Source organism: Schistocerca piceifrons, chromosome 2 (genome assembly GCF_021461385.2).
Source record: "Schistocerca piceifrons isolate TAMUIC-IGC-003096 chromosome 2, iqSchPice1.1, whole genome shotgun sequence".
Classification (NCBI taxonomy): Eukaryota; Metazoa; Arthropoda; class Insecta; order Orthoptera; family Acrididae; genus Schistocerca; species Schistocerca piceifrons.
Genome location: NC_060139.1, coordinates 931,421,037 through 931,449,005, shown reverse-complemented (window position 1 = coordinate 931,449,005; position 27,969 = coordinate 931,421,037). Strand labels below are relative to the sequence as shown.

Below are 27,969 nucleotides of genomic sequence, written 5' to 3'. Positions count from 1 at the left end.
GCGCCAACATCCAATTGCACAAAAATGCAAGTCACCTATTACGCTTTTATCATTAAACTAAGGTGACCAGACATCCTTGTTTTCTGGGGACAGGCCTCAATTTTCATGCATAACCCATCATTCCTTTAGAACTAATTGAGGACAACAAATGTCCTAAATTTCTAATCTTTTGAAGTTTCCTTAGACAATTGAAATAGGAAGCATGTGCTGAACAGTTTACACTACAGATCAACTGAATATACTAGTACAGCCAAATGTCAATAACTGGTTTTATTAAATTGCGAGAAAATTGTCTAATAAACATGTGGGACTATATTTTGGTGAAAATGAATTTTTCCTTGAATTTGACGGCGTGCTTGCCAAAGCAACAAACTAGGTCATCTGGATAATCACGATGCTATTTAGTTTCTGTTTTAATTGAAATATTTGTAGAACGAGGAATAACTCTCATTTGCTTGTAACCCAATGAGTTCTCACAATCTCCGTTAAACGCTAAGCCAAATTTTTTTTTACTTATTCTAATATTCCTATTTTAACACAGGCAATAGATAAATTAAAATTTTAATGCTATTTAATAACCAAATTATAAAATATATAGGACTCGTTTCTATGATGTTATTGCATCTGGTGAACTTAGCTGAAACTTCACTAACCCATCAACAACTTCGTCAAATTTTTGGATGACACAGCAAACTGATTTATAACTTTATCATGAAACACGACATGAGTGTCATTTATAATATCTGTTTCAGTGTTCAAGATTACGAATGCTTCTTGTCCTAACAATGCACAAAGCCTAATTCCTAAACTCTTTAAAGCAGTACATGACCTTCTGCACGTTACTTGTGTAAATGCAACCATCAAAAAAGTGCAACATGCAACATACGGATTATACTATGCACTAAATGTGTAAATTATACTGAGACAACAGCTTGCAAACACAATGCGCACAATTTCTATAAGTATATTCCCATTCCTCGTTATCATTTGCGTATATTTAAAATTTTAAGAAAGCCGCAGCTAATTTGTTTGAGAAAATACGACATTGTTCTTTTCTCGTACAGCGGGTCTCAGACACTCAGCGACAGACTTCCAGACAGACACCAACCCAATTTTATGTACGGGTATTATGAACTGCACCTACCTTTGACTCCTTTAATATGTGTTGACAGAGAATTACAAAACCTAGCTTGTGGGTACGTGATCGATTATCCACAAGAAATAACAGTAGAACTAAAAGCGTTTGCAGAAACGCTCAACACAACTGATGCTTGACAAGTGGTCTGTCCTGGATGCAGAGACAAACGCAAAACAACAGGAGAAAGTCCCGCAAATTGCCATGTTACACACAGACGTGCATTTTGTCTAAGTGCAACACACCACATTCATCTGGCAACGATGTGCAATGTGGAATGCCAGAGACACGGTTACGTTACGTCAGTCCTGTAGGCACTGCCCCATTAGACTGTTTGTGTGCTCCACTTGAAGTTTCAAGTTGGGTGCAAGCAACTTGCCGCTTTTGTTCGGCAGCTAAACGGCATCACCTACACGACATACCCCTGAAGTGATTTCATATTTTTTAAGCGGCTGCTGCTGTGAGAGGCACGGCAGATCCCTTCATTTCCTTCCTCCCCGTCTCTCAGTACAGCTTGCAATACTTTTAACGTCGTCCGTGAAATTTCAAAAAATAATGGGGAGAACATAATGGTGGATTACTTCTTTTTACTTCAGCTGTGTTCGTAAACTGCTAGTTTTCTGAAATACAATTTCGAACATATTATACAGGGGAAAAGATTATAATAAACCAAGGGAGGGACAAGGGTGTGCTTTACTGGCTACTCTTTTTAATATCAGTGAAGACGACGCCATACGTAAACGGAAAGAAAGAGCTTCATATAAACAAGAATAAATATATTAATATATTCTCAATGCTGATAGCATTGCATTAATGGCTAATTATGAAGATGAACTACAAAAATCACTCTTTCGTCTAATCATAAGTGAAAATAACTATAATTTTAAGATACCACTACATAAAACTAAGGTAATGGTATTCCGTGGGAGATACGAAACAGAATTGTAATTGATGGTATTCTGGAGCAAGTTCAACTCTTCAGTTACCTAGAGAGCTACATCATTTAAAAAAAAAATGTAAACATGCACATATTAAATTACAGAGATATCACAGTGGATGTGGCAATAAAGGCAGAAGTTTAAAGAAATACGTGAAGAATCACAAAAATGGAATTCTGTAACATGTTGGCCACACTACTTCCACTGTATGGTTGCGCTAAGTTGGATGTGATTCCTAATGAAAACATAAGACAAGAATTGAATATTTTTACAGAAAATGACCAAATAGAAGAATGTAAACAAAACAGGAAGGAACATCTAGAACGAGTGAAAGATGGGGGGTTCTAAATATGGCTGTACAATCCGAACTCAGAGGAAAGAGGGACATGGGACGACCACTTAAAAAATGGAACTTATTCTTCCTCTTTTTGGATTGGGCTGCAAGGTTCTGCTGCTGTTTCCTCATCTCGTGACTGAATCGAGCAAACGTAACTGCGCCATCGCCGCTCGCTACGGTCCTCGCCAGACGATGATATCAGGCTGGTTTGTATTTCACGCCGTGTGTCCTGAAACTTGACCTGTGACTGGCCGCTTCAAGGTCACTCCAGAAGCGCCGAATCTGACTGCTGTAAAAACTATGCACAGTTATTTGAAAATTTAGATAGAGTTGATCTAAAGCCTGAAATTAATTACAACTTGTGCTACTACACTTTCCCAGAACTACAAAAACGTCGCGCGTGGTGGCCGCGCTGTCTGAGAGATTTTGCCACGGTTGGCGCCGCTCCCCCTTCCCCCCCTCCCTCCTCTCGTAGGAGGTTCGAATCCCCCCTCGGGCATGGGTGTGTGCGTTGTCGTTAGTTTAAGTTAGATTAAGTAGTGTGCAAGCCTAGAGACCGATGACATTAGCAGTTTGGTCCGATAGGAACCTACCAGAAATTTCCAAAAAAACTACAAAAACGTATCATTCAAAGTTAGACATACGAATATGTATAAAAGTAATTACATTTTTTTAGCATTAATCGTTTCTCGTCTCCAACTAGAGAGCAATTCAGTACAGCCCTGAAAGTTTTTATTACAGTTCGTCCTCAGCAGAGTCCCATTTTAGATTATTGTATTCTTCTGGCTCTAAATACAAAATACGTTCTGTTAATCGTAGGATGTGGATAACAAGTAATTATTTGCCTTCTGCAATGTAAAGTGTGGGCCATTGTAGTGCAATAGCAAATGATGGTCAAGAGTAAACGGAAGTTGTCGAGGTAAAATTGATATATATTTACATGATTGATATATATTTACATGAGTAAAACAACACAGGGGATCGACATTACATCTGCGTTGGTCGCCAGTATTTTTTCTTCTTTTTTTAAATCCTGCAGTGTCTGATGCTAGGCTATATCCACATGAACTTTTTAGGGATGCCACGCAATAACTCGCACTTACTTGTCAATTAGACAGCTATCAGTGTCAATAACATTTCAAAAACTATTTTGTACTTTTAGCTATATTTCACTCGCAATAATTTATGTTCTCAATCGTGTATGACAGTAAGTTACCCGTCCTAAAACTTTTTCATTAGAAAATTGAATTTGACAAATATCATCATTTTACAATGACTTACGATGTGTGTAAAGTTGAAGGGTTTATTAAGAAGCTAAGTAATTACACTGTCATATGTACAAAAATTAGATTTTTTTAATTGCATTCTTTTTTCAGACTCTATTGAGAAACCTTACAGAACCAGAAATTCACGCAGAATGAAAAGTAGGCTTTTTCCTTTTTCACAAGGAAAGTAAAGCTTTTAAGGAAATAATAAGTTCATGAAACGACGCGGCATAGTCTTATATAACGCCAAGAATGTTTACGTGAAAAAAGTATAAGTGAATTTTTCCCCTTTTTACCGACATGGTCTGGTGTGCAGCGAGTGTGAAGGATATATGCAACAAAACACCCGGCGAGCAGAGAAATGCGATGTGCCAGTGTAAACTTACTCCGAAGTGATAAGCTCAGCACATTGCAAATGCGAACATTACACATTCACAGTCGCTATGCACGCGAGTGCAAGCGCGTGGCATGTGCAAGCGCACGACTTACCAGCGTGTGTCCAGAAGCGTTCACGCGCCTGTGTTATCAGACGAGATGGCGTCTGTCATCTTCCACAACTTCCTCCTCCGTCTGCATAGGGTAATCGTCCTTTCTTTCGTACACCGCAACTGTGTGCGTCCACATAGATAGGCTAAGCACCTGCAGGGCCCTAGTATTTGTGTACCATATATGTTAACGACAAAAATAAGCGAATAACGAAATTTTCGTTTTTACTGACTCCTGACAATTTCGCTTTTCACAGGGACAAGAACATTCTTACAGGTGACTAGAAATGGTATGTGTGTGACGAATGTTAAAGAAGGGGTAAGAACTCCTCAGCCAACCGATAAAAGCAACACATCGGGCAATGGATGGTGCACACTCTAAAAATCTGGAACCGCGCGACCGCTACGCTCGCAGGTTCGAATCCTGCCTCGGGCATGGATGTGTGTGATGTCCTTAGGTTAGTTAGGTTTAAGCAGTGCTAAGTTCTAGGGGACTGATGACGTCAGAAGTTAAGTCCCATAGTGCTCAGAGCCATTTGAACCACACTCTAAAAAAATAGTGTTGTACGTTTGGTGGAACCGTACTGGTACCTTTCATCATGAATTGTAACAAAAAATTAAGATGGTAGCAGCTGTTGCACGTAAAAAATAGCTAATACGATTCGCAGTTTTTATTGAAAACAAACTACCTGGTAAACCTATGTTGATACTCCACGGTAAAGCCCATCTGCATAGGGCCAGAATAAGAATAGATTCCATTGCTGAATTAGATTAGGAAGCACGTTCTCAAGCTCCATATTCACCAGACTGAGCTCCTTCCAGGATCTACCTTTCTAGTCTTTCTCTCTAACGACATTAAGGGACAAATGTGTTATGATGAGGTTTCTCAAATGGTTCAAATGGCTCTGAGCACTAAGGGACTCAACATCTGAGGACATCAGTCCCATAGAACTTACAACGACTTAAACCTAACTAACTAAGACATCACACACGGTATTCATTGGACAAATGTATTATACTAGAAGTGACATGTAATTACATTTTCACGCAATTTGGGTGCATAGATCCTGAGAAATCAGTACGCAGAACAACCACGTCTGGCCGTAATAACGGCCTTGATACGCCTGGGCATTGAGTCAAAAAGAGCTTGTATGGCGTGTACAGGTACAGCTGCCCATGCAGCTTCAACACAATTCCACAGTTCATTAAGAGTAGTGACTGGCGTGTGGTGACGAGCCAGTTGCTCGGCCACCATTGACCAGGCATTTTCAATTGGTGAGAGATCTGGAGAATGTGATGGCCAGGGCAGCAGTCGAACATTTTCTGTAGCCAGAAAGGCCCGTACAGGACCTGCAACATGGGCTCGTGCATTATCCTGCTGAAATGTGGGGTTTCGCAGGGATCGAATTAAGGGTAGAGCCACGGGTCGTAACACATCTAGAATGTAACGTCCACTGTTCAAAGTGCCATCAATGCGAACAAGAGGTGAACGAGACGTGTAACGAATGGCACCCAATACCATCACGCCGGGTGATACGCCAGTATGACAGTGACGAATACACGCTTCTAATGTGCGTTCTCCGCGATGTCGCCAAACACGGATGCGACCATCATGATGCTGCAAACAGAACCTGGATTCATACGAAAAAATGACATTTTGCCATTCGTGCACCCAGGTTCGTCGTTGAGTACACAATCGCAGGCGCTCCTGTCTGTCATGCAGCGTCAAGGTTAACCGCAGCCATGGTCTCCGAGCTGATAGTCCATGCTGCTGCAAACGTCCGTGCAGATGGTTGTTGTCCTGCAAACGTCCCCATCTGTTGACTCAGGGATCGAGACGTGGCTGCACGATCCGTTACAACCATGCGGATAAGATGCCTGTCATCTCGACTGCTAGTGATACGAGGCGGCTGGGATTCAGCACAGCGTTCCGTATACCCTCCTGAACCCACCGATTCCATAGTCTGCTAACAGTCATTGGATCTCGACCAACGCGAGTAGCATTGTCGCGATACGATAAACCGCTATCGCGATAGGGTACAATCCGACCTTTATCAAAGTCGGAAACATGATGCTCCGCATTTGTCCTCCTTACACGAGGCATCACAACAATGTTTCACAGGCAACGCCGGTCAACTGCTGTTTGTGTATGAGAAATCGGTTGGAAACTTACCTCATGTCAGCACGTTGTAGGTGTCGCCACCGACGCCAACCTTGTGTGAATGCTCTGAAAAGCTGATCATTTGCATATCACAACATCTTCTTCCTATCGGTTAAATTTCGCGTCTGTAGCAGGTCATCTTCGTGGTGTAGCAATTTTAATGGGCAGTAGTGTATTAGTACTGATGCTCTCGAAATCTGCGACCCAACTGAGGGCCGACCAGCGATGGGCAGCTGATTAAATTGGCGTTGACAAGGGGCGCTGAACTCTGTCTTGCTGGAGGTGTGATGCTCCCTGATCCTTCCATTGCCACGCGGGCAGCGCCTTATTTATACAGTTTCATGGCACTGCGCTGGTCGGTGAGCATTCGATGCTTTAGGACTGCACAATCCTCCTCCGAGCCCCCCCCCCCCCCCCCGCCCCTTTCGTCGTGTAGGTAGCCATCTTACGAGATCGGAGGTGAAGGCAGGAAGCTGGGTGACATGAGGAGCAGCCTGATATCCGTCCTCCACTCCGAGAGGAACGTCGGTCGGAAAACCCCAGAGAGGGCACCCACCTTCTTCCTGTGCCCGTCCGATGAAAAACTGAGAGGGCGATGATGACAACGGCAATGACGAAAGCGGCGGAAACTGGTCCATGGTGGACGCAGGGACGAGCATCGGGAAAAGCGCCAGGATGTTTAGCTGCTGCAGCAGCGAAGGCGATGGATCTATCGGTTCCGCCGGCGGTACCGAATAGGCACCCGAGAGTGGCTACGCCGGCGGCACGATCCCGGCAGTATATGTATCTGGGGATAGAAAATCTGTGGAAGAATCTGGCAATCGACAAGCACGAATCTGGTTCTGATGCCAGCGCAGCAACCCAGCAGGCACTTGAATTAAATACATGCTAGCGGCCAAACTTCGAAGAATTTCTTCTGTCTCCTAGCGCTTTGTGCAACCAAGAAGTCTGAAAAGAATAGAAACATTACGCGCAAAGCGATACTTGCGGAGCACAGGAGGCGCTATGTGTTGCGGTACGTGCAGCAACTGTAGCAGAATGCAGTGGCGCCGGCCACGTACGAGTGTGAGTCAAATGAAAACCTTAAATATTTTCTTTAAATTATTACTTATTCTTTATTCTGCAGAAGTGGTACAAAGCTGTATCACCTATCAACATAATCTCTCCCTCTCTCAATACAAGTCCTCCAGTGCTTACAAAGTGCATAAATTCCTTTAGAAAAAAGTTCTTTTGGTAATCCATGCAATCACTCATGCACCACTTGACGTACCTCTTCATCAGAACGGAGCTTCTTTGAGTGGTCCAAACACATGGAAATCACTTGGGGCAAGGTCTGGTGAGTATGGTTGTTGAAAAAGACACTCAAAATGCAGGTCTGTGATTGTTGCAACTGTTGTACGGGCAGTGTGACGCCTTGCATTGTCCTGTTGTAAACGGACACCTGCTGACAGCAATCCATGCCACTTTGATTTGATTGCAGGCTGCAGATTATTTTTTAGGAGATCTATGGTGCACTGGTGACAGTGGTCCCTCTAGGCATGTAATGCTCCAAAATGACGCCTTTTTCGTTCCAAAAGAAAGTCAGCATAACCTTCCCTGCTGATGGTTCTGTTCGAAACGTCTTTGGTTTTGCTGATTAGGAATAGCGCCATTCCTTGCTCGCTCTCTTCGTTTCCCGTTAGTGGAAATGAACCCAAGTTTCGTCCCCAGTAACGATTCTTGCAAGGAAGACAACACCTCGTTCAAAGCGCCGAAGAAGTTCTTCACAAGCATCAACATGTCGTTCACAGGAGTCAGCTTCCGTGGCACCCATGTTGCAGACACTTTGTGAAACTGGAGCACATCATGCACAATTTGGTGTGCTGACCCACGACTAATCTGTAAACATGCAGCAACGTCATTCAGAGATGTCACTAAACCCGCCCAAAGATGTAAACAACCATGCACGAGCAGCGCCTATTAGACGGAGGAGGTCCGACAGCCGATCAGTTCCAGTCAATCTGCCAGGAAGGAGGTACACGGCTCGTGTTGTCTTTAGTTCAACGATACCTAGACGGTCAATACCGCGGTTCGATAGCGTCCACATTGTTACTTTGTGTCACGAAGGGCTCTCAACAAGGGAAGTGTCCAGGCGTCTCGGAGTGAACCAAAGCGATGTTTTTCGGACATGGAGGAGATACAGAGAGACAGGAACTGTTGATGACATGCCTCGCTCAGGCCGCCCAAGGGTTTCTACTATACTGGATGACCGCTGCCTACGGATTATGGCTCGGAGGGACCCTGACGGCAACGCCAAAATGTTGAATAATGCCTTTAGTGAAGCCACAGGACGTCGTGTTACGACTCAAACTGTGCGCAATAGACTGAATGATGCGCAACTTCACTCCTGACGTCCATGGCAAGGTCCATCTTTGCAACCACGACATCATGCAGAGCGGTACAGATGGGCCCAACAACATGCCAATTGGACCACTCAGGATCGGGATCACGTTCTCTTCACCCATTAGTGCCGCATATGCCTTCTACAAGACAATCGTCGGAGATGTGATTGGAGGCTGAACGCCATAGACACACTGTCCAGCGAGTGCAGCAAGTGCTGTTTTGGGGTGGCATTGTGTGGGGCCGACGTACGCCGCTGATCAGCCCCGTAACGGCTGTACGATACGTGAATACCATCCTCCGACCGATAGTGCAACCATATCGGCAGCATATTGGATGACAATTCGCACCCACATCGTGCACATCTTGTGAATGACTTCCTTCAGGATAATGACATCATTCGATAGACTGGCCAGTATGTTATCCTGATATGAACCCTATCGAATACGCCTGGGATAGTTTGAAAAGGGCTTTTTATGGACGACGTGACCCACCAACCACTCTGAGGAATCTACGCCGAATAGCCATTGAGGAGTGGGACAATCTGGACCAACAGTGCCGTGATGAACTTGTGGATAGTAACCCACAACGAATACAGGTATGCATCAATGCAAGAGGACGTGTTGCTGGGTATTAGCGGTACCGGTGTGCACAGCAATCTGGACCACCACCTCCGAAGGTTTCGCTGTGTGGTGGTACAACATGCAATGTGTGGTTTTCATGAGCAATAAAAAGGGCGGAAATGATGTTTATGTTGATCTCTGTTCCAATTTTCCGTACAGGATCCGGAACTCCTGGAATCTAGGTGATGCAAGACTTTTTTGATGTATGTATTTGCTGTGTCAAGCCCTTCAGAAAATAAATCATTAAACTCACCAATCAAATGGGTAACACTGTCTTTTCGATTGAAAGCAGAAACAGAAACTGCAGTGTCCTGAGTACGAAGACCAAACAAATCAAAACAATCTAACCGAAAAATATTTTCACAGTCTCGCAAACGCAAAATGGTAACTGTCACTGACCTGGTGTGAGACTAGATTGTGGCAGGCAAACTACGTATGCCTAACACTGGAATGTTCTGACCACTATACGCAGTAATTGCATACAAGATTTTGTCAACTATGCCGAGCCCACCTGTTCATAAGTTGCACGATTAAGCACATAGCGTCTGGCAGTGGCTAAGGTCACAAACAGTTTGTTTGACTGTCGTTGCACAGAAGTTGGGCGGGGCGAAGGCACTTCCTTAATGTGGTTATCACTAGTACGGATAGCCAGTTTAGAAAAAAAAACTACACTCCTGGAAATTGAAATAAGAACACCGTGAATTCATTGTCCCAGGAAGGGGAAACTTTATTGACACATTCCTGGGGTCAGATACATCACATGATCACACTGACAGAACCACAGGCACATAGACACAGGCAACAGAGCATGCACAATGTCGGCACTAGTACAGTGTATATCCACCTTTCGCAGCAATGCAGGCTGCTATTCTCCCATGGAGACGATCGTAGAGATGCTGGATGTAGTTCTGTGGAACGGCTTGCCATGCCATTTCCACCTGGCGCCTCAGTTGGACCAGCGTTCGTGCTGGACGTGCAGACCGCGTGAGACGACGCTTCATCCAGTCCCAAACATGCTCAATGGGGAACAGATCCGGAGATCTTGCTGGCCAGGGTAGTTGACTTACACCTTCTAGAGCACGTTGGGTGGCACGGGATACATGCGGACGTGCATTGTCCTGTTGGAACAGCAAGTTCCCTTGCCGGTCTAGGAATGGTAGAACGATGGGTTCGATGACGGTTTGGATGTACCGTGCACTATTCAGTGTCCCCTCGACGATCACCAGTGGTGTACGGCCAGTGTACGAGATCGCTCCCCACACCATGATGCCGGGTGTTGGCCCTGTGTGCCTCGGTCGTATGCAGTCCTGATTGTGGCGCTCACCTGCACGGCGCCAAACACGCATACGACCATCATTGGCACCAAGGCAGAAGCGACTCATCGCTGAAGACGACACGTCTCCATTCGTCCCTCCATTCACGCCTGTCGCGACACCACTGGAGGCGGGCTGCACGATGTTGGGGCGTGAGCGGAAGACGGCCTAACGGTGTGCGGGACCGTAGCCCAGCTTCATGGAGACGGTTGCGAATGGTCCTCGCCGATACCCCAGGAGCAACAGTGTCCCTAATTTGCTGGGAAGTGGCGGTGCGGTCCCCTACGGCACTGCGTAGGATCCTACGGTCTTGGCGTGCATCCGTGCGTCGCTGCGGTCCGGTCCCAGGTCGACGGGCACGTGCACCTTCCGCCGACCACTGGCGACAACATCGATGTACTGTGGAGACCTCACGCCCCACGTGTTGAGCAATTCGGCGGTACGTCCACCCAGCCTCCCGCATGCCCACTATACGCCCTCGCTCAAAGTCCGTCAACTGCACATACGGTTCACGTCCACGCTGTCGCGGCATGCTACCAGTGTTAAAGACTGCGATGGAGCTCCGTATGCCACGGCAAACTGGCTGACACTGACGGCGGCGGTGCACAAATGCTGAGCAGCTAGCGCCATTCGACGGCCAACACCGCGGTTCCTGGTGTGTCCGCTGTGCCGTGCGTGTGATCATTGCTTGTACAGCCCTCTCGCAGTGTCCGGAGCAAGTATGGTGGGTCTGACACACCGGTGTCAATGTGTTCTTTTTTCCATTTCCAGGAGTGTATATTCACTGAATCACAAGGTGCTCGGTGTTTTTCTGTTGCAAGCACACAGACTGTACATAACCTGGCTTTCCACAACCGAAGCAATTCACATTCCAGGGAGGGCAATTTTTCTTTTATGCATGGAAAAGCAGAGGGGACACAATTTCACAGCGGACACACAGGGTGACACATGTTTACTTTGGCCAAAGTATGGTGGCCTATTTGTACCCTGTGGTCAGTCACAAAGCCGTACCTGTTTGTTGCTTTGCGTTACTCTGGAGATGGGAGCTGCCTAAAGGTTTTCAGCGGCCATATCACGTGAATCCTGATGGTAAATAGTTGCAACACTTGTGTCAAAGTAGGATCGGCGTGCTTAAGAAATTGTTCACGTATCCTACTATGTGATAAACTGTACGTAATTGCGTCATGAATCATTGTAGCACTACAGTATTGTCCACAGCTACATTGTAAACGACACTGTCGTGTCAAACCGTTACGTTCTACATCTACATCTACATTTATCCTCCGCAAGCCACCCAACGGTGTGTGGCGGAGGGCACTTTACGTGCCACTGTCATTACCTCCCTTTCCTGTTCCAGTCGCGTATGGTTCGCGGGAAGAACGACTGTCTGAAAGCCTCCGTGCGCGCTCTAATCTCTCTAATTTTACATTCGTGATCTCCTCGGGAGGTATAAGTAGGGGGAAGCAATATATTCGATACCTCATCCAGAAACGCACCCTCTCGAAACCTGGACAGCAAGCTACACCGCGATGCAGAGCGCCTCTCTTGCAGAGTCTGCCACTTGAGTTTATTAAACATCTCCGTAACGCTATCACGGTTACCAAATAACCCTGTGACGAAACGCGCCGCTCTTCTTTGGAATCATTCTATCTCCTCCGTCAGACCGATCTGGTACGGATCCCACACTGATGAGCAATACTCAAGTATAGGTCGAAGGAGTGTTTTGTAAGCCACCTCCTTTGTTGATGCACTACATTTTCTAAGCACTCTCCCAATGAATCTCAACCTGGTACCCGCCTTACCAACAATTAATTTTATATGATCATTCCACTTCAAATCGTTCCGCACGCATACTCCCAGATATTTTACAGAAGTAACTGTTACCAGTGTTTGTTCCGCTATCATATAATCATACAATAAAGGATCCTTCTTTCTATGTATTCGTAATACATTACATTTGTCTATGTTAAGGGTCAGTTGCCACTCCCTGCACCAAGTGCCTATCTGCTGCAGATCTTCCTGCATTTCGCTACAATTTTCTAATGCTGCAACTTCTCTGTATACTACAGCATCATCCGCGAAAAGCCGCATGGGACTTCCGACACTATCTACTAGGTCATTTATATATATTGTGAAAAGCAATGGTCCCATAACACTCCCCTGTGGCACGCCAGAGGTTACCTTAACGTCTGTAGACGTCTCTCCATTGATAACAACATGCTGTGTTCTGTTTGCTAAAAACTCTTCAATCCAGCCACACAGCTGGTCTGATATTCCGTAGACTCTTACTTTGTTTATCAGGCGACAGTGCGGAACTGTATCGAACGCCTTCCGGAAGTCAAGAAAAATAGCATCTACCTGGGTGCCTGTATCTAATATTTTCTTGGTCTCATGAACAAATAAAGCGAGTTGGGTCTCACACGATCGCTGTTTCCGGAATCCATGTTGATTCCTACATAGTAGATTCTGGGTTTCCAAAAACGACATGATACTCGAGCAAAAAACATGTTCTAAAATTCTACAACAGATCGACGTCAGAGATATAGGCCTACAGTTTTGCGCATCTGCTCGACTACCCTTCTTGAAGACTGGGACTATCTGTGCTCTTTTCCAATCATTTGGAACCCTCTGTTCCTCTAGAGACTTGCGGTACACGGCTGTTAGAAGGGGGGCAAGTTCTTTCGCGTACTTTGTGTAGAATCGAATTGGTATCCCGTCAGGTCCAGTGGACTTTCCTCTATTGAGTGATTCCAGTTGCTTTTCTATTCCTTGGACACTTATTTCGATGTCAGCCATTTTTTCGTTTGTGCGAGGATTTAGAGAAGGAACTGCAGTGGGGTCTTCCTCTGTGAAACAGCTTTGGAAAAAGGTGTTTAGTATTTCAGCTTTACGCGTGTCATCCTCTGTTTCAATGCTATCATCATCCCGTAGTGTCTGGATATGCTGTTTCGAACCACTTACTGATTTAACGTAAGACCAGAACTTCCTAGGATTTTCTGTCAAGTCGGTACATAGAATTTTACTTTCGAATTCACTGAACGCTTCACGCATAGCCCTCCTTACGCTAACTTTGACATCGTTTAGCTTCTGTTTGTCTGAGAGGTTTTGGCTGCGTTTAAACTTGGAGTGGAGCTCTCTTTGCTTTCGCAGTAGTTTCCTAACTTTGTTGTTGTACCACAGTGGGTTTTTCCCGTCCCTCACAGTTTTACTCGGCACGTACCTGCCTAAAACGCATTTTACGATTGCCTTGAACTTTTTCCATAAACACTCAACATTGTCAGTGTCGGAACAGAAATTTTCGTTTTGATCTGTTAGGTAGTCTGAAATCTGCCTTCTATTACTCTTGCTAAACAGATAAACCTTCCTCCCTTTTTTTATATTCCTATTAACTTCCATATTCAGGGATGCTGCAACGGCCTTATGATCACTGATTCCCTGTTCTGTACGTACGGAGTCGAAAAGTTCGGGTCTGTTTGTTATCAGTAAGTCCTAGATGTTATCTCCACGAGTCGGTTCTCTGTTTAATTGCTCGAAGTAATATTCGGATAGTGCACTCAGTATAATGTCACTCGACGCTCTGTCCCTACCACCCGTCCTAAACATCTGAGTGTCCCAATCTATATCTGGTAAATTGAAATCTCCACCTAAGACTATAACATGCTGAGAAAATTTATGTGAAATGTATTCCAAATTTTCTCTCAGTTGTTCTGCCACTAATGCTGCTGAGTCGGGAGGTCGGTAAAAGGAGCCAATTATTAACCTAGTTCGGTTGTTGAGTGTAACCTCCACCCATAATAATTCACAGGAACTATCCACTTCTACTTCACTACAGGATAAACTACTACTAACAGCGACGAACACTCCACCACCGGTTGCATGCAATTTATCCTTTCTAAACACCGTCTGTACCTTTGTAAAAATTTCGGTGGAATTTATCTCTGGCTTAAGCCAGCTTTCTGTACCTATAACGATTTCAGCTTCGGTGCTTTCTATCAGCGCTTGAAGTTCTGGTACTTTACCAACGCAGCTTCGACAGTTGACAATTACAATACCGACTGCTGCTTGGTCCCCGCATGTCCTGACTTTGCCCCGCACCCGTTGAGGCTGTTGCCCTTTCTGTACTTGCCCAAGGCCATCTAACCTAAAAAACCGCCCAGCCCACGCCACACAACCCCTGCTACCCGTGTCGCCGCTTGTTGCGTGTAGTGGACTCCTGACCTATCCAGCGGAACCCGAAACCCCACCACCCTATGGCGCAAGTCGAGGAATCTGCAGCCCACACGGTCGCAGAACCGTCTCAGCCTCTGATTCAGACCCTCCACTCGGCTCTGTACCAAAGGTCCGCAGTCAGTCCTGTCGACGATGCTGCAGATGGTGAGCTCTGCTTTCATCCCGCTAGCGAGACTGGCAGTCTTCACCAAATCAGATAGCCGCCGGAAGCCAGAGAGGATTTCCTCCGATCCATAGCGACACACATCATTGGTGCCGACATGAGCGACCATCTGCAGATGGGTGCACCCTGTACCCTTCATGGCATCCGGAAGGACCCTTTCCACATCTGGAATGACTCCCCCCGGTATGCACACGGAGTGCACATTGGTTTTCTTCCCCTCTCTTGCTGCCATTTCCCTAAGGGGCCCCATTACGCGCCTGACGTTGGAGCTCCCAACTATCAGTAAGCCCACCCTCTGCGACTGCCCGGATCTTGCAGACTGAGGGGCAACCTCTGGAACAGGACAAGCAGCCACGTCAGGCCGAAGATCAGTATCAGCCTGAGACAGAGCCTGAAACCGGTTCGTCAGACAAACTGGAGAGGCTTTCCGTTCAGCCCTCCGGAATGTCTGTCGCCCCCTGCCACACCTTGAGACGACCTCCCACTCTACCACAGGTGAGGGATCAGCCTCAATGCGGGCAGTATCCCGGGCAACCACAGTCGTAGTCCGATCAGGGGATGCGTGGGACGAGCTGGCCGTCCCCGACAAACCCCCATCCGGACCCCCACAGTGATGCCCATTGGCAACAGCCTCAAGCTGTGTGACCGAAGCCAACACTGCCTGAAGCTGGGAGCGAAGGGATGCCAACTCAGCCTGCATCCGAACACAGCAGTTGCAGTCCCTATCCATGCTAAAAACTGTTTTGCAAAGAACGTCTGAACTAATCTACAGTGAGCGCAAACAAATCGACAAAATTTAAACGGTTATTAAAATACAAGATTGCCTAGTAAATGCAGTAATGCTGCTACTTGCGCACTGCTGACACTGCTCGGCGGCGGAAGGAGACTACGCGAATTTACACTATTCAGGTACTAAAACGCGATGCTACACTCTCAAATACTATAATACGCCCGAAATTTATGAATTAAACAATGCAAGTACCAAAAACACGCAAAGAAATTAAGAATTAAACTATGTAACAAATGAGTGACTCACTGACGGCATGTCAGTTCTGGCTTTCTCCTCAGTCGAAAATACTTGTAACAAGTTGCAACGACCTGTAACTGATCCTCACAATACTTAGGGCGGAAACTAAATCTTCAAAAACTAACAACTCCGGCATACTAGTGCAGATAAATTCTGAGCGAGGCGATTGTCTCCTGCACTGGCCTCGATAAGAGACAACAAAGTTCCGCAGTACCTTGCACTTGATGTGTGGCAAGCGTTGAACTTTGCGTAGTACTCGTTCCTTTACTCTTGTTTGTGCTTCGAAAGCTCAGAATGATGGAATGTGTGGAGGAAGTACCGTGGATGGGCCTCTTCTGCATTAATAAGCGCTTCACTGCCGTCATTAACTGCGACACGTATTGGTTCTTAAAATGAATAAACTGTGTTAGATCAAAAACAGCAGCAGCCAGAGGCGTAGCGCAAGTGGTGGAGGAGGCGGTTTAGACGCCACTTTAATGTGAGCGCCGCAGCCGGCCGTGGTGACCGAGCGGTTCTGGGCACTACAGTCTGGAACCGCGTGACCGTTACGGTCGCAGGTTCGAATCGAATCCTGCTTCGGGCATGGATGTGTGTGATGTCCTTGGGTTAGTTAGGTTTAAGTAGTTCTAAGTTCTAGGGGACTGATGACCTTAGAAGTTAAGTCCCATAGTGCTCAGAGCCATTTGAACCATTTGAGAGCCACAACAAATTATAAGTAGAAACAAGGCGAAAGAAAGAACACAATTAATAGCAATGCATCTCTGAAGGAAAAGAGAGAAATCTTAGTGACGCGCTGTGACGCAGCGGCGTGGAGCGAAGGCAGCGTTGGTTCTGGAATCCTCATCGCCAGGTGTTGTGTTGCCTACTGTGGGAGTCAGCACGGACACAAACAAGGAAGGAGAGAAGTTGCGATGGCCAGCGGCAGGATCCAAAATCATCTGTACAAAACAATTTAAGATTATTTGAACACTTCATTTCTAAAAAGGAAAGAAACTTAACTTCTTCCTGTGCGTTCAGTATACAAGTACGAGGGTCACTCCAAAAGAAATGCACACTATTTTTGTAACAATACAGTTTTCATTCTGCTTGTGTGAAAGTTTTACAATGTGTAGATACATCCTTCCCGCTTGTTTTCAAACTTAGTTCAACCTGTTCCCGTGAGTGGCGCCGTCACAGCATGTCTTCAAGATGACTGCTACACTTGACGTTCGTCAGAAGCAACGTGCTGTCACAGAATTCTTGTGCTGTGAAAACGAGACAGTGGGAAACACGCACAAGAGGTTGATAAAGGTGTATGGCGATGCTTCTGTCGATCGCAGTACATTTAGTCGGTGGGCAAGTGGGTTACGTGATGAAAGCGGTCACGGCAATATTGAGGATTGTCCTCGCAGCGGCAGGCCTCGTGCTGCACTTAATCCGGACAATGTGCAGAGAGTTAACGAATTGGTGTCTGCTGACAGACGCATCACAGTGAACGAATTGTCACGCCACGCTGGGATAGGGGAAGGAAGTGTCTGCAGAATACTGAAAGTGTTGGCGTTAAAAAAGGTTTGTGCCAGGTAGTTTCCCAGGATGTTGACAGTGGCTCACAAAGTAAATAGAAGAACGGTATGCAGCGAACTTTTGGAACAGTACGAGAGTGGTGGAGATGAATTTCTTGGAAGAATTGTGACAGGTGATGAAACATGGCTCCATGATTTTTCACCGGAGACGAAGAGGCAATCAATGGAGTGGCATCATGCAAATTCACCCAAGAAAAAAATAATTCAAAACCACACCTTCTGCTTGAAAAGTTATGGCTACAGTGTTTTTCGATTCCGAAGGACTCTTGCTTGTGGACATCCTGCCAAGTGGAATCACCATAAATTCTGATGGATATGTTACGACACTAAAGAAACTTCAAGCTCGACTGAGTCGTGTTCGACTACATCGGCAAAAGCAGAATGTTTTGCTGTTGCACGGCAATGCACGGCCACATGTCAGTCAAAAAAACATGGAAACGATCACAAAACTCGGATGGACAACACTGAAACACCCGACTTACAGTCCTGACCTGGCTCCATCTGACTACCATCTCTTTGGGAAACTGAAAGACTCTCTTCGTGGAGCAAGGTTTGAAGATGATGACTCCCTTGTGCACGCTGCCAAACAGTGGCTTCAACAGGTTGGTCCAGAATTTTACCGTGCGGGTATACAGGCGCTGGTTCCAAGATGGCATAAGGCAGTTGAGAGGGATGGAAATTATGTGGAGAAATGAAAATATTGTTTCTAAAGGATATATCTACACACTGGAAAACTTTCAAACATGTAGAATAAAAGACGGATTTAAAAAAATAGTGTGCATTTCTTTTGGAGTGACCCTTGTTCCTTAGCCCTGCTGTTCTGTTCGGGTCTATATGACCCGAAACGAATATGAACGTTATTTTACATTATGTAAATACCAATATATATTTATGAAACTTTGTGACTTTGTCTGAAAATGGATGAGCAGCATGTGTTTTAAAAGGTTTTAAAAAAGTTTAAGAAGTTTGGGCTTCAACTGTAATAGTTGCATATGTAATGTTCGGGTCATAATGACCCGACACAAATATGTTTAGTGTAACTCGTATTTATTTCTAAAATCTGGAAATGGCGAAAATTATTTTTGTTGTGTTGTGTGGGAATAGTGACTGCATCATTCCAACTTACTCTCAACAATCACCTAAAGCTCCATGCGTTCACAACAATGGGCTTGTTTGTTGCTTTCCCCAGGAAATAATAATTGGCAGTTCTCAATAATTGGAATGCTTTGTTTCTGCCCAGTTTGACTTGTGACACCATGGCGATGAGACCATTGAATGATCGTGAGTTGGAAGAAATAGTAAATGCCTCACCAGATGAAGGATCACTTTCTGAGTTTGAAGATCACATCAGCAATGCATCTGAAAGCGAGTGTTCCGATGACAGTTACGACAGTCCACAGCCCATACAAAATAGTGTAGAGACTTTTCTTTCTAAAAATGGGAATATAGAATGGCAGTTGCATCCACCAGCACAACATGGTCGCCTACCAGCTTCGAACATCATCAAGAGTACCCCAGGAGTTACCAGGTATGCAGTCAGCAGAATATCTGATGTAAAATGTTCATTTGAAGCAGTATTTCACACAGCGCTTCAAAATGAAATAATAGAGATGACAAATATTGAAGGGCAGCGAGTTTATGGTGAACAGTGGACAGATATTGATGGTTCTGTTTTCCATGCATACTTAGGACTCTTACTCCTAGCGGGTGTATATCGATCTCATGGGGAGTCTACAAAAAGTTTGTGGGATAAAGATACTGGGCGAAACATATTTCGAGCAACCATGTCTCATGAAACATTCTGTAAGATATCACGTGTCCTGCGATTTGACAAGAAATCTACTAGAGAGGAAAGACGACGTACTGACAAACTTGCCGCAATTCGTAGTATTTGGGAGAAGTGGGTAGAGGTCCTTCCTAAACTGTATAATCCAGGAGAAAATGTTACTGTTGACGAGCAGTTAGTAGCATTTAGAGGTCGCTGTCCATTCAAGCAGTATATCCCAAGTAAACCGGCAAAATATGGGATCAAAATATGGACCATGTGTGACAGCAAAACTTCATACGTACTGAAAGCCCAAATTTATACAGGAAAGGTGAGTGGAGCGGCACCAGAAAGAAATCAGGGAATGAGGGTGGTATCTGATCTCACTTCTGAGTTACGTGGTCAGAATATCACGTGTGACAACTTTTTTACGTCGTACAATTTGGGGCAGCTGCTTCTGAAAAGGAAATTGACTATGTTGGGAACTATACGGAAAAATAAGCCGGAGCTTCCACACAAAATGACCAACAAGGAGGTACACAGCTCTTCATTTTACTTCACAAATGACACTACTGTGGTTAATTATATTCCTAAGAGACACAAGAATGTTGTACTTATGAGCACTCTCCACCATGATGCGGAAATCAGTGACAGGGCTGATAAGAAGCCAAAAATGATTTTGGACTATAATTCAACCAAAGGTGCTGTAGACACGCTTGATCAGTTATTAGGTACATATACATGCAAACGAAAAAGTAATAGGTGGCCAATGATAGTTTTCTACAATATTCTTGATGTTTCTGCTTATAATGCATACGTTTTGTGGATTTCGGTTGACCCTAATTGGAATGCAAGCAAATTGACTAGAAGGAGAATATTCTTGGAGGAACTTGGAAAGTCACTGATAAAAGAACATATTGCATCAAGAACGCATTTCCCAAGAACAGAAGATTCTTTGAGAATGGTCACAAGCATCCAAAACCCGAATGATGTGGGTGGTGTGTCAGAATCGGTAACAACAAGAAAATCTACAAAACGTGCACGCTGTAAGTTCTGTCCATCAAGTAATGACAATAAAACAAACATGGTGTGTGGAAAATGTAGTAAACATATTTGCAAGAAACATGTAACCTACTTGTGTCCACAGTGCAAGCAGTAAGAAAAGAACTGTAGTATTTTATAAGATGATTGTATTGAAAATTCTGTTGTTTCAAATTTATGTGAATACTTGTGCCTAAACTACAATCAGTAAGAAGAGAGGATTCTAAAGTTGTAGTGCTTTCTATGTTGGAATGTAATAAAAAAACTGTAGTGTGTTCTGTACTGTAGTGTGCTCTAAGATGAATATCTGTAATGACAACTGTCTGTTGTTAGAAAATGTCAATACTTACGTCTAAACTGTCAACAATAAGAATAGAAGTATGGAAAAACTGTAGTGCTTTCTAAGTTGAATGCCTGTAATGGAAACTGTCTGTTGTTTCAAATTTATGTGCATATTTAAATGAAAAATATCCCTCAATAAAGTTGTATGCATTGTTATTATTATTATTATTACCATTATTATTATTATTATTATTATTATTATTATTACTAACAAGGTACTGGAATAGAACAACAATGTCGATAGCTAAAACTGTACCAAAATTTATGTTTCTAAAGCATTTTGATATGTCGGGTCATATTGACCCGAACAGTATATATGTCAAGTAAAAGTGAACAGAACAGCAGGGTTCCTTAGTCTCCATTACTACTCTCAGAACACAAGCTAAGTATCGTCTTCCTATTACCCTGCACTGTGCTCTCGAAGTCTGAGACCGAACTGGGGTCCGACCAGCGATGGGCGACTGGTCAAATCAGAGTCGACAGGGGGCGCTGAAATCTGTCTGGCAGGAGGTGTGATGCTGCCTGCTCTTTCCATTTGTGTTCTGGTCAGCGCCTTCTTGATGTCGTTCGCGGCGCTGTGCTGCTCGGTTGCAGTCAGTGCTTTAGGACTGCACAATAGGAACACTCCCATTTCGGCTCACAAACGTAATTTTGTTAATTCCATCCCTCCATCAAACCCAAGTAGTTCTAAGTCTAGGAGACTGATGACCTCAGGTGTTAAGTTCCATAGTGCTTAGAGCCATTTGAACCATTTTGATTAATGAGGGGGGGGGGGAGAGGAATCACATAATTAATTTTTGATTAACATTGAGTGGCACTGAAATACTAGAAGTTACTAGTTATTTGCAGGAAGGCTTCCCCAATATCCACAATCCAGTTCATTGAACTATGCATGCTCGAAACTAGAATCTCCCATACGTTATGGATTGGTAAAAAATTTAATCATTATACAGTATAAATACACCTATGTCGATCACTGAACTTTTAATCGCAAACTGAACATCTCATCTCTCAAGTTTTCTTTGTGTGTCTGATTATTTTATGCTTTCTTGAGTACAACAACACATGTACAATACAGTACTATCAACTCATATACAAATAAGTACCTGTGAAATGTTGGAGATATTGCCTAAAATCATCGTGACATGAGATAAACTCCACAGAAATTCTATGTGAGTCGTAGCTATGAAGATCTCTATCAATTCATGCGGTTTGTCAGAACGCTGGTCACACGATAACTGTTTTGTGTACTTACTAACATATAGAGCCCAGTCGTCAGAGATATTAGTCCACCAAAACCATTCATTGTATCTTGGAATCAACTGCACCAAGTGCCAGAAGAAATGCTTGTCTGAATCATCTTTTTGGGAGAACATAGTTTTTATTATTAAGACACCGACTTTTATTTATCCTTACAAACGTATGTCATAAAGATACATTTGAGTACATTAAGGTGAAAGGAACTGAGATTGTTTAATTTGTGTTTCAGATGTCTCATGAGAACTATACCGAGATTGACTTGTCAATAGCTTACAGATACATAAGAGGCCACTATGATTTTGTGAAGGTATACGAAGAAACACCGACACGGTCGATGACAATGATGCTGGACATTTCCGCTAACTCGGCTGCGATGCAGTTAAATGAGACTTCGGTACAGAGGTTCATCAGGTAGACGAATTATTTTATCTTTAATTACTGCTTTGTTTAATTTACTATATTTCAGTGTTACTCTGAAAGCTTTGTTTGCAATCCACTGTCAGATAAATGGTGACGTTTGAACCTTGAACAGAAACTAATACAATAGCACTGACTTGCTTTGATAACTGCTCTTTAAGTTAAGTACTCTTAGACATGTAGGTAGCTCTGTTATCATGTCCATTATAATTATCCGGGCTGTTGTGCCGTGGTCGGTTGATGAATTCTGTGTCAATTCCCAAGGTTTCGTCCCCGTGTACGGAGGACATCTTCAAGGGTTCTCTAGCTCAATGGAAGGTCCAACACACGCGCTGGCTCGCTCAGTCAGAAGCGAGCCAGTGGGTGTGTTGGACCTTCCATCGAGCTACAGACCCCCTTGAAGATGTCCTCCGCAGACGGGGACGAAACCTTGGGAATTGACACCGAATTCATTAACCGACCACGGCATAACAGCCCGGATAATTATAATGGACAGCTCTGTTATCTTCATGTAATCATGATCATAATTATAATTGTTGGAACCTACTTTGAATTTAACGTTTTCGTATTATTGTCTCTTCCAGATTAGTTATTTATTTTGTAGGAAATAATTACGAAACCTAGTCTCTTGCAACTGAATTTTATTCAGTGTTTGTCTTATAGATTAGAGCAGTACCGTCAAGTGAGTGTTTGTTTTGTTGTTAACCAAATTTGTTTCACCTATTAATACCAGGCGTCATCAGTGTTTTTCATTTCTTTATTCTCTTGATGTGTCAGAAAGTTCTTCTGTAGGCACTAGATGCACACAATATGAACGGTTGTATGCCACATTTACTTGATGACCTGAAGCTATTAATAAAATTTTTACGAGAACTTGGTTACAGAACCGACTATGGAAGTGTATTGTCTGCATCAATTTCCAAGTCAACTAGTGGTCGGCGTTCGTGTTGTCTACCTTCAGAGCTATTAAAAAACTCTTAACTTCCTGCAGTTTCTGTAATTTCCTCTGTCCGGGAATATCTATTTCAGCCGCAGTTTGTGTAGGCTTTGCAACCACCTGATGTGTGTGCTAGACACACTGGACCTACAACTGAAGTTATGGCCTAGAGTGCCATTTCGTATAATAGCAGGAGCACTCTCGTGTTTATCCCGCATCCTGACTGCGAAATTGTGAGTCAGTCTTACGATCTATTGTACTGCCATTAATGAACAACATTCCAGGGCATTCCAAGGTTCGCCCCACATAGGGTTCTTGTAACCCAGTATGCACTACAAAATTTCGATGCCTTGGCCTGCTCAGGCTCCAATCGAACATGTATGGAACATCATCGGTCGACGCAAAGAACATTTACCATCCGTGTATTGACCGTCCAAGGGCAACAAGCAACCAACTCCATCCCACAAACTGACGTCCGTCACCTATACAACGCAATGAATGGACGACTGTATGTTGGTATTTGACATACTGGCGGCTACGCCGGTTATTAATGTACCAGCTTTTCACTCCTGATACGGCTATCTCGCGCTTTCATTAACCTGTGCTCTTGCAGTGTTGGTCACTTAACTATGTTACCTAGACAAATGTATTTTCTCAACATTAGTTATTTTTTTGTCGTTGCTAAATTCCCACCAGTCGAGACAAGGCCCCGGGAGTAGACAACATTCCATTAGAACTACTGACAGTCTTCGGAGAGCCAGCCCTGACTAAACTCTACCATCTGGTGAGCAAGATGTATGAGACACGCGAAATACCCTGACTTCTAGAAGAATATAATAATTCCAATCCCAAGGAAAACAGGTGTTGACAGATGTGAAAATTACCGAACTATCAGTTTAATAAGTCACAGCTGCAAAATACTAATGCAAATTCTTTACAGACGAATGGAAAAACTGATAGAAGCTGACCTCGGGGAAAATCAGTTTGGATTCCGTAGAAATGTTGGAACAAATGAGGCAATACTGACCCTACGACTTATCTTAGAGAATAGATTAAGGAAAGGCATTTTTAGACTTAGAGAAAGCTTTTGACAATGTTGACTCGAATACTCTCTTTCAAATTCTGAAGGTGGCAGGGGTAAAATACAGGGAGCGAAAGCCTATTTACAATTTGTGCAAAAACCAGATGGAAGTTATAAGAGTCGAGCGGCATGAAATGGAAGCAATGGTTGGGAAGGGAGTAAGAGCGGGTTGCAGCCTATCCCGATGTTATTCAATCTGTATATTGAGCAAGCAGTAAAGGAAACGAAATAAAAATTCGGAGTAGGCATTAAAATCCATGGAGAAGAAATAAAAACCTTGAGGTTCACCGATGACACTGTAATTCTGTCAGAGACAGCAAAGGACCTGGAAGAGCAGCTGAACAGAATGGACAGTGTCTTGAAATGAGGATAGAAGATGAACATCAACAAAAGCAAAACGAGGATAATGGAATGTAGTCGAAGTAAGTCGGGTGATGCTGTGGGAATTAGATTAGGAAATGAGACGCTTAAAGTACTAAATGAGTTTTGCTATTTGGGGAGCAAAGTAACTGATGATGGTCGAAGTAGAGAGGACATAAAATGTAGACTACCAATGGCAAGGAAAGCGTTTCTGAAGAAGAGAAATTTGTTAACATCGAGTATAGATTTAAGTGTCAGGAAGTCGTTTCTGAAAGTATTTGTATGGAGTGTAGCCATGTGTGGAAGTGAAACGTGGACAATAAATAGTTTGGACAAGAAGAGAGTAAGAGCTTCCGAAATGTGGTGCTACAGAAGAATGCTGAAGATTAGATGGGTAGATCACATAACTAATGAGGAGGTGTTGAACAGAATTGGAGAGAAGAGAAATTTGTGGCACAACCTGACTAGAAGAAGGTATCGGTTGTTAGGGCATATTCTGAGGCATCAAGGGATCACCAATTTAGTACTGGAGGGCAGCGTGGATGGTAAAAATCGTAGAGGGAGACCAAGTGATGAATACACTAAGCAGATTCAGAAGGATGTAGGCTGAAGCAGGTACTGGGAGATGAAGAAGCTTGCACAGGATAGAGTAGCATGGAGTGCTGCATCAAACCAGTCTCTGGACTGAAGACCACAACAACAACAGCCGGCCGAAGTGGCTGTGCTGTTAAAGGCGCTGCAGTCTGGAGCCGCAAGACCGCTACGGTCGCAGGTTCGAATCCTGCCTCGGGCATGGATGTTTGTGATGTCCTTAGGTTAGTTAGGTTTAACTAGTTCTAAGTTCTAGGGGACTAATGACCTCAGCAGTTGAGTCCCATAGTGCTCAGAGCCATTTTTGAACCACAACAACAACAACAACAACAAATTCCCACCTTCCACACAGCAGGCTCAAATGTAGAAAACCTGTGTTGGAACTCAGCCTTCTCCAAGGGTTTGTTTCCTGGCATAAAGAAGAGTGCTCTAGACCTTACTGATACCGTTTGCTGGACAAGACCTGTGGATTCACATGGATGGAACCTTACCACATATAGGTATGCAGCTGCCGAGGAAAACATGGAGCCGCCTGAACCACGTCAAAACCATTCATTAAGGATGAAGAGCATCCCTTTACGCAGTCCTGAATGTGACTGTGCTACAATGAAACGAACAGTATAACACATTATCGGAGAGCGCCGAATAAGATGTGAAGGAGACTGGAACATGAAGGTCTTTCCTACAACTCTTGCACAGTCGAACTCCTTGGTTATAGATCTACGATGACACTTTGAAATTCACTTTCCACAATTTTATACTGATCCGTTAATACTTTTCTACTTTTGCTCGGTTTTATTTTTCTGTTTTCCGTCTGTCACTTTTTCCTGTAGTTCTACCATACACTTTTAAATGAATAAAATAAATAACCTTCCTGCTTACAGATCTGGCGAAACGTTCGACCTTGCGATTCTGGAGGGCTTGATATACATGTGTTATTATGGACTCATACACAAAATGGGCTCGCCTCCTGTCGTGAAGTTTCTGACGATGACGGCTCCCTCGTCCGTCTACTACAACTTCGGAAGCCCCATGAACCCTGCCTACATGCCGGATATGTGGCTCGGGTACTCAGACCGTATGAATTTCTGGCAGCGGCTGTACAACACGTACTTCTATTTAAGGCTGATGCACATGTGGTTCTGTCAGGCGATGCCAGTTCATGAAGCACTTATGAGGAAACATTTTGGTCCAGACCCTCCGTCTGTGTACGAAGCGGACAGGAACGTCAGTCTCCTCATAACCACCAACCACTTCGTCTTGGAATACCCTCGCCCGCACCTGCCCAACATCATCGAGATCACCGGAATCCACGTTGCCACAGAACAGAAGCCTCTGCCAAAGGTACTACTATTCGTTTTCTTTCTCCACGGTTTGGTCCACATATGCAAACATCGCTAAGAATTATTTGAACGGTAGATATGAGAATCATTAATAAAACTAAAGCGAGAAGATAAGAGTCTCTGCAGTAAGTTATTAGTTATTTTCTACTAGCTTATACTTTCTATCAGCTGGCCGAACTGGCCGTGCGGTTCTAGGCGCTGCAGTCCGGAACCGCGAGACCGCTGCGGTCGCAGGTTCGAATCCTGCCTCGGGCATGGATGTGTGTGCTTTCCTTAGGATAGTTAGGTTTAACTAGTTCTAAGTTCTAGGGGACTAATGACTTCAGAAGTTGAGTCCCATAGTGCTCAGAGCCATTTGAACCATACTTTCTATCAGTTTCTTCATGTAACATCCTCTTATACTATTGCGGCTCAAATAACTTGCCATTAACAGCTTTTACTGTTCGTGTTTCATTTTTCATTGCACGATAACTTCAGAAACAGTTTTGACTGTATTTAGCACATTAAAAAAAATCTTGAAACAAAAGAAAGTGAAACTTCCTGGCAGATTAAAACTGTGTGCCGGACAGAGACGCGACCTCGGTGAGCTACCCAAGTAGCTCAGTTGGTAGAGCACTTGCCCACGAAAGGCAAAGGTACCGAGTTCGACTCTCGGTCCGGCACACAGTTTTAATCTGCCAGGAAGTTTCATATCAGTGCACACTCCACTGCAGAGTGAAAATCTCATTCTAAAAGAAAGTGAGTTTGAAACTGATATAAATTTCAAAACTAGATACACAGGATGAATTAGAGCGGCCATGACGAGATTTCGGTGGTTGTTCAGGGTTTCTGTCCGAGTATTTTAGTAATATACAACTGGTGGTACTTCTTGCTCACTGTAGGGTTGTTACATTTCATTTACTTTCTCACCATTATTTATCACTGTAACTGTATTAAATTGAAAACATCTGTACAACAGTGCTGACTTCGACGGTATACACTACACGTTATGAGCCGAATGGGTGTGGTGGTCGTGGTCCACTGTTCAAGTTATTTCCACTTGTCAGCACTACAGCCAAAGAAAAGTCCAAGATAACAGTGGCAGTGGTAGGAAACTAAAAAATCTAAGACGGCACTGGTGGGAAATTCAAAAATGCGGGATGGCGGTGGCGAGAAATTAAAAAAATGCAAGGTAGTGGGCCGCGCGGGATTAGCCGAGCGGTTTGGGGCGCTGC

General features: G+C 44.1%; 1 protein-coding gene across 1 annotated transcript in view; it reads left to right on the top strand.

The window, feature by feature from the left end:
* Positions 1 to 27,969, top strand: part of LOC124776004 (UDP-glucosyltransferase 2-like) — an 87,152-nt gene that overhangs the window by 15,897 nt on the left and 43,286 nt on the right. Inside the window, exons 3-4 of the mRNA XM_047250846.1 lie at positions 18,859 to 19,146; positions 26,297 to 26,756. Of these exons, the coding sequence (XP_047106802.1) occupies positions 18,859 to 19,146; positions 26,297 to 26,756 (748 nt within the window). The remainder of the gene's footprint in view (positions 1 to 18,858; positions 19,147 to 26,296; positions 26,757 to 27,969) is intronic.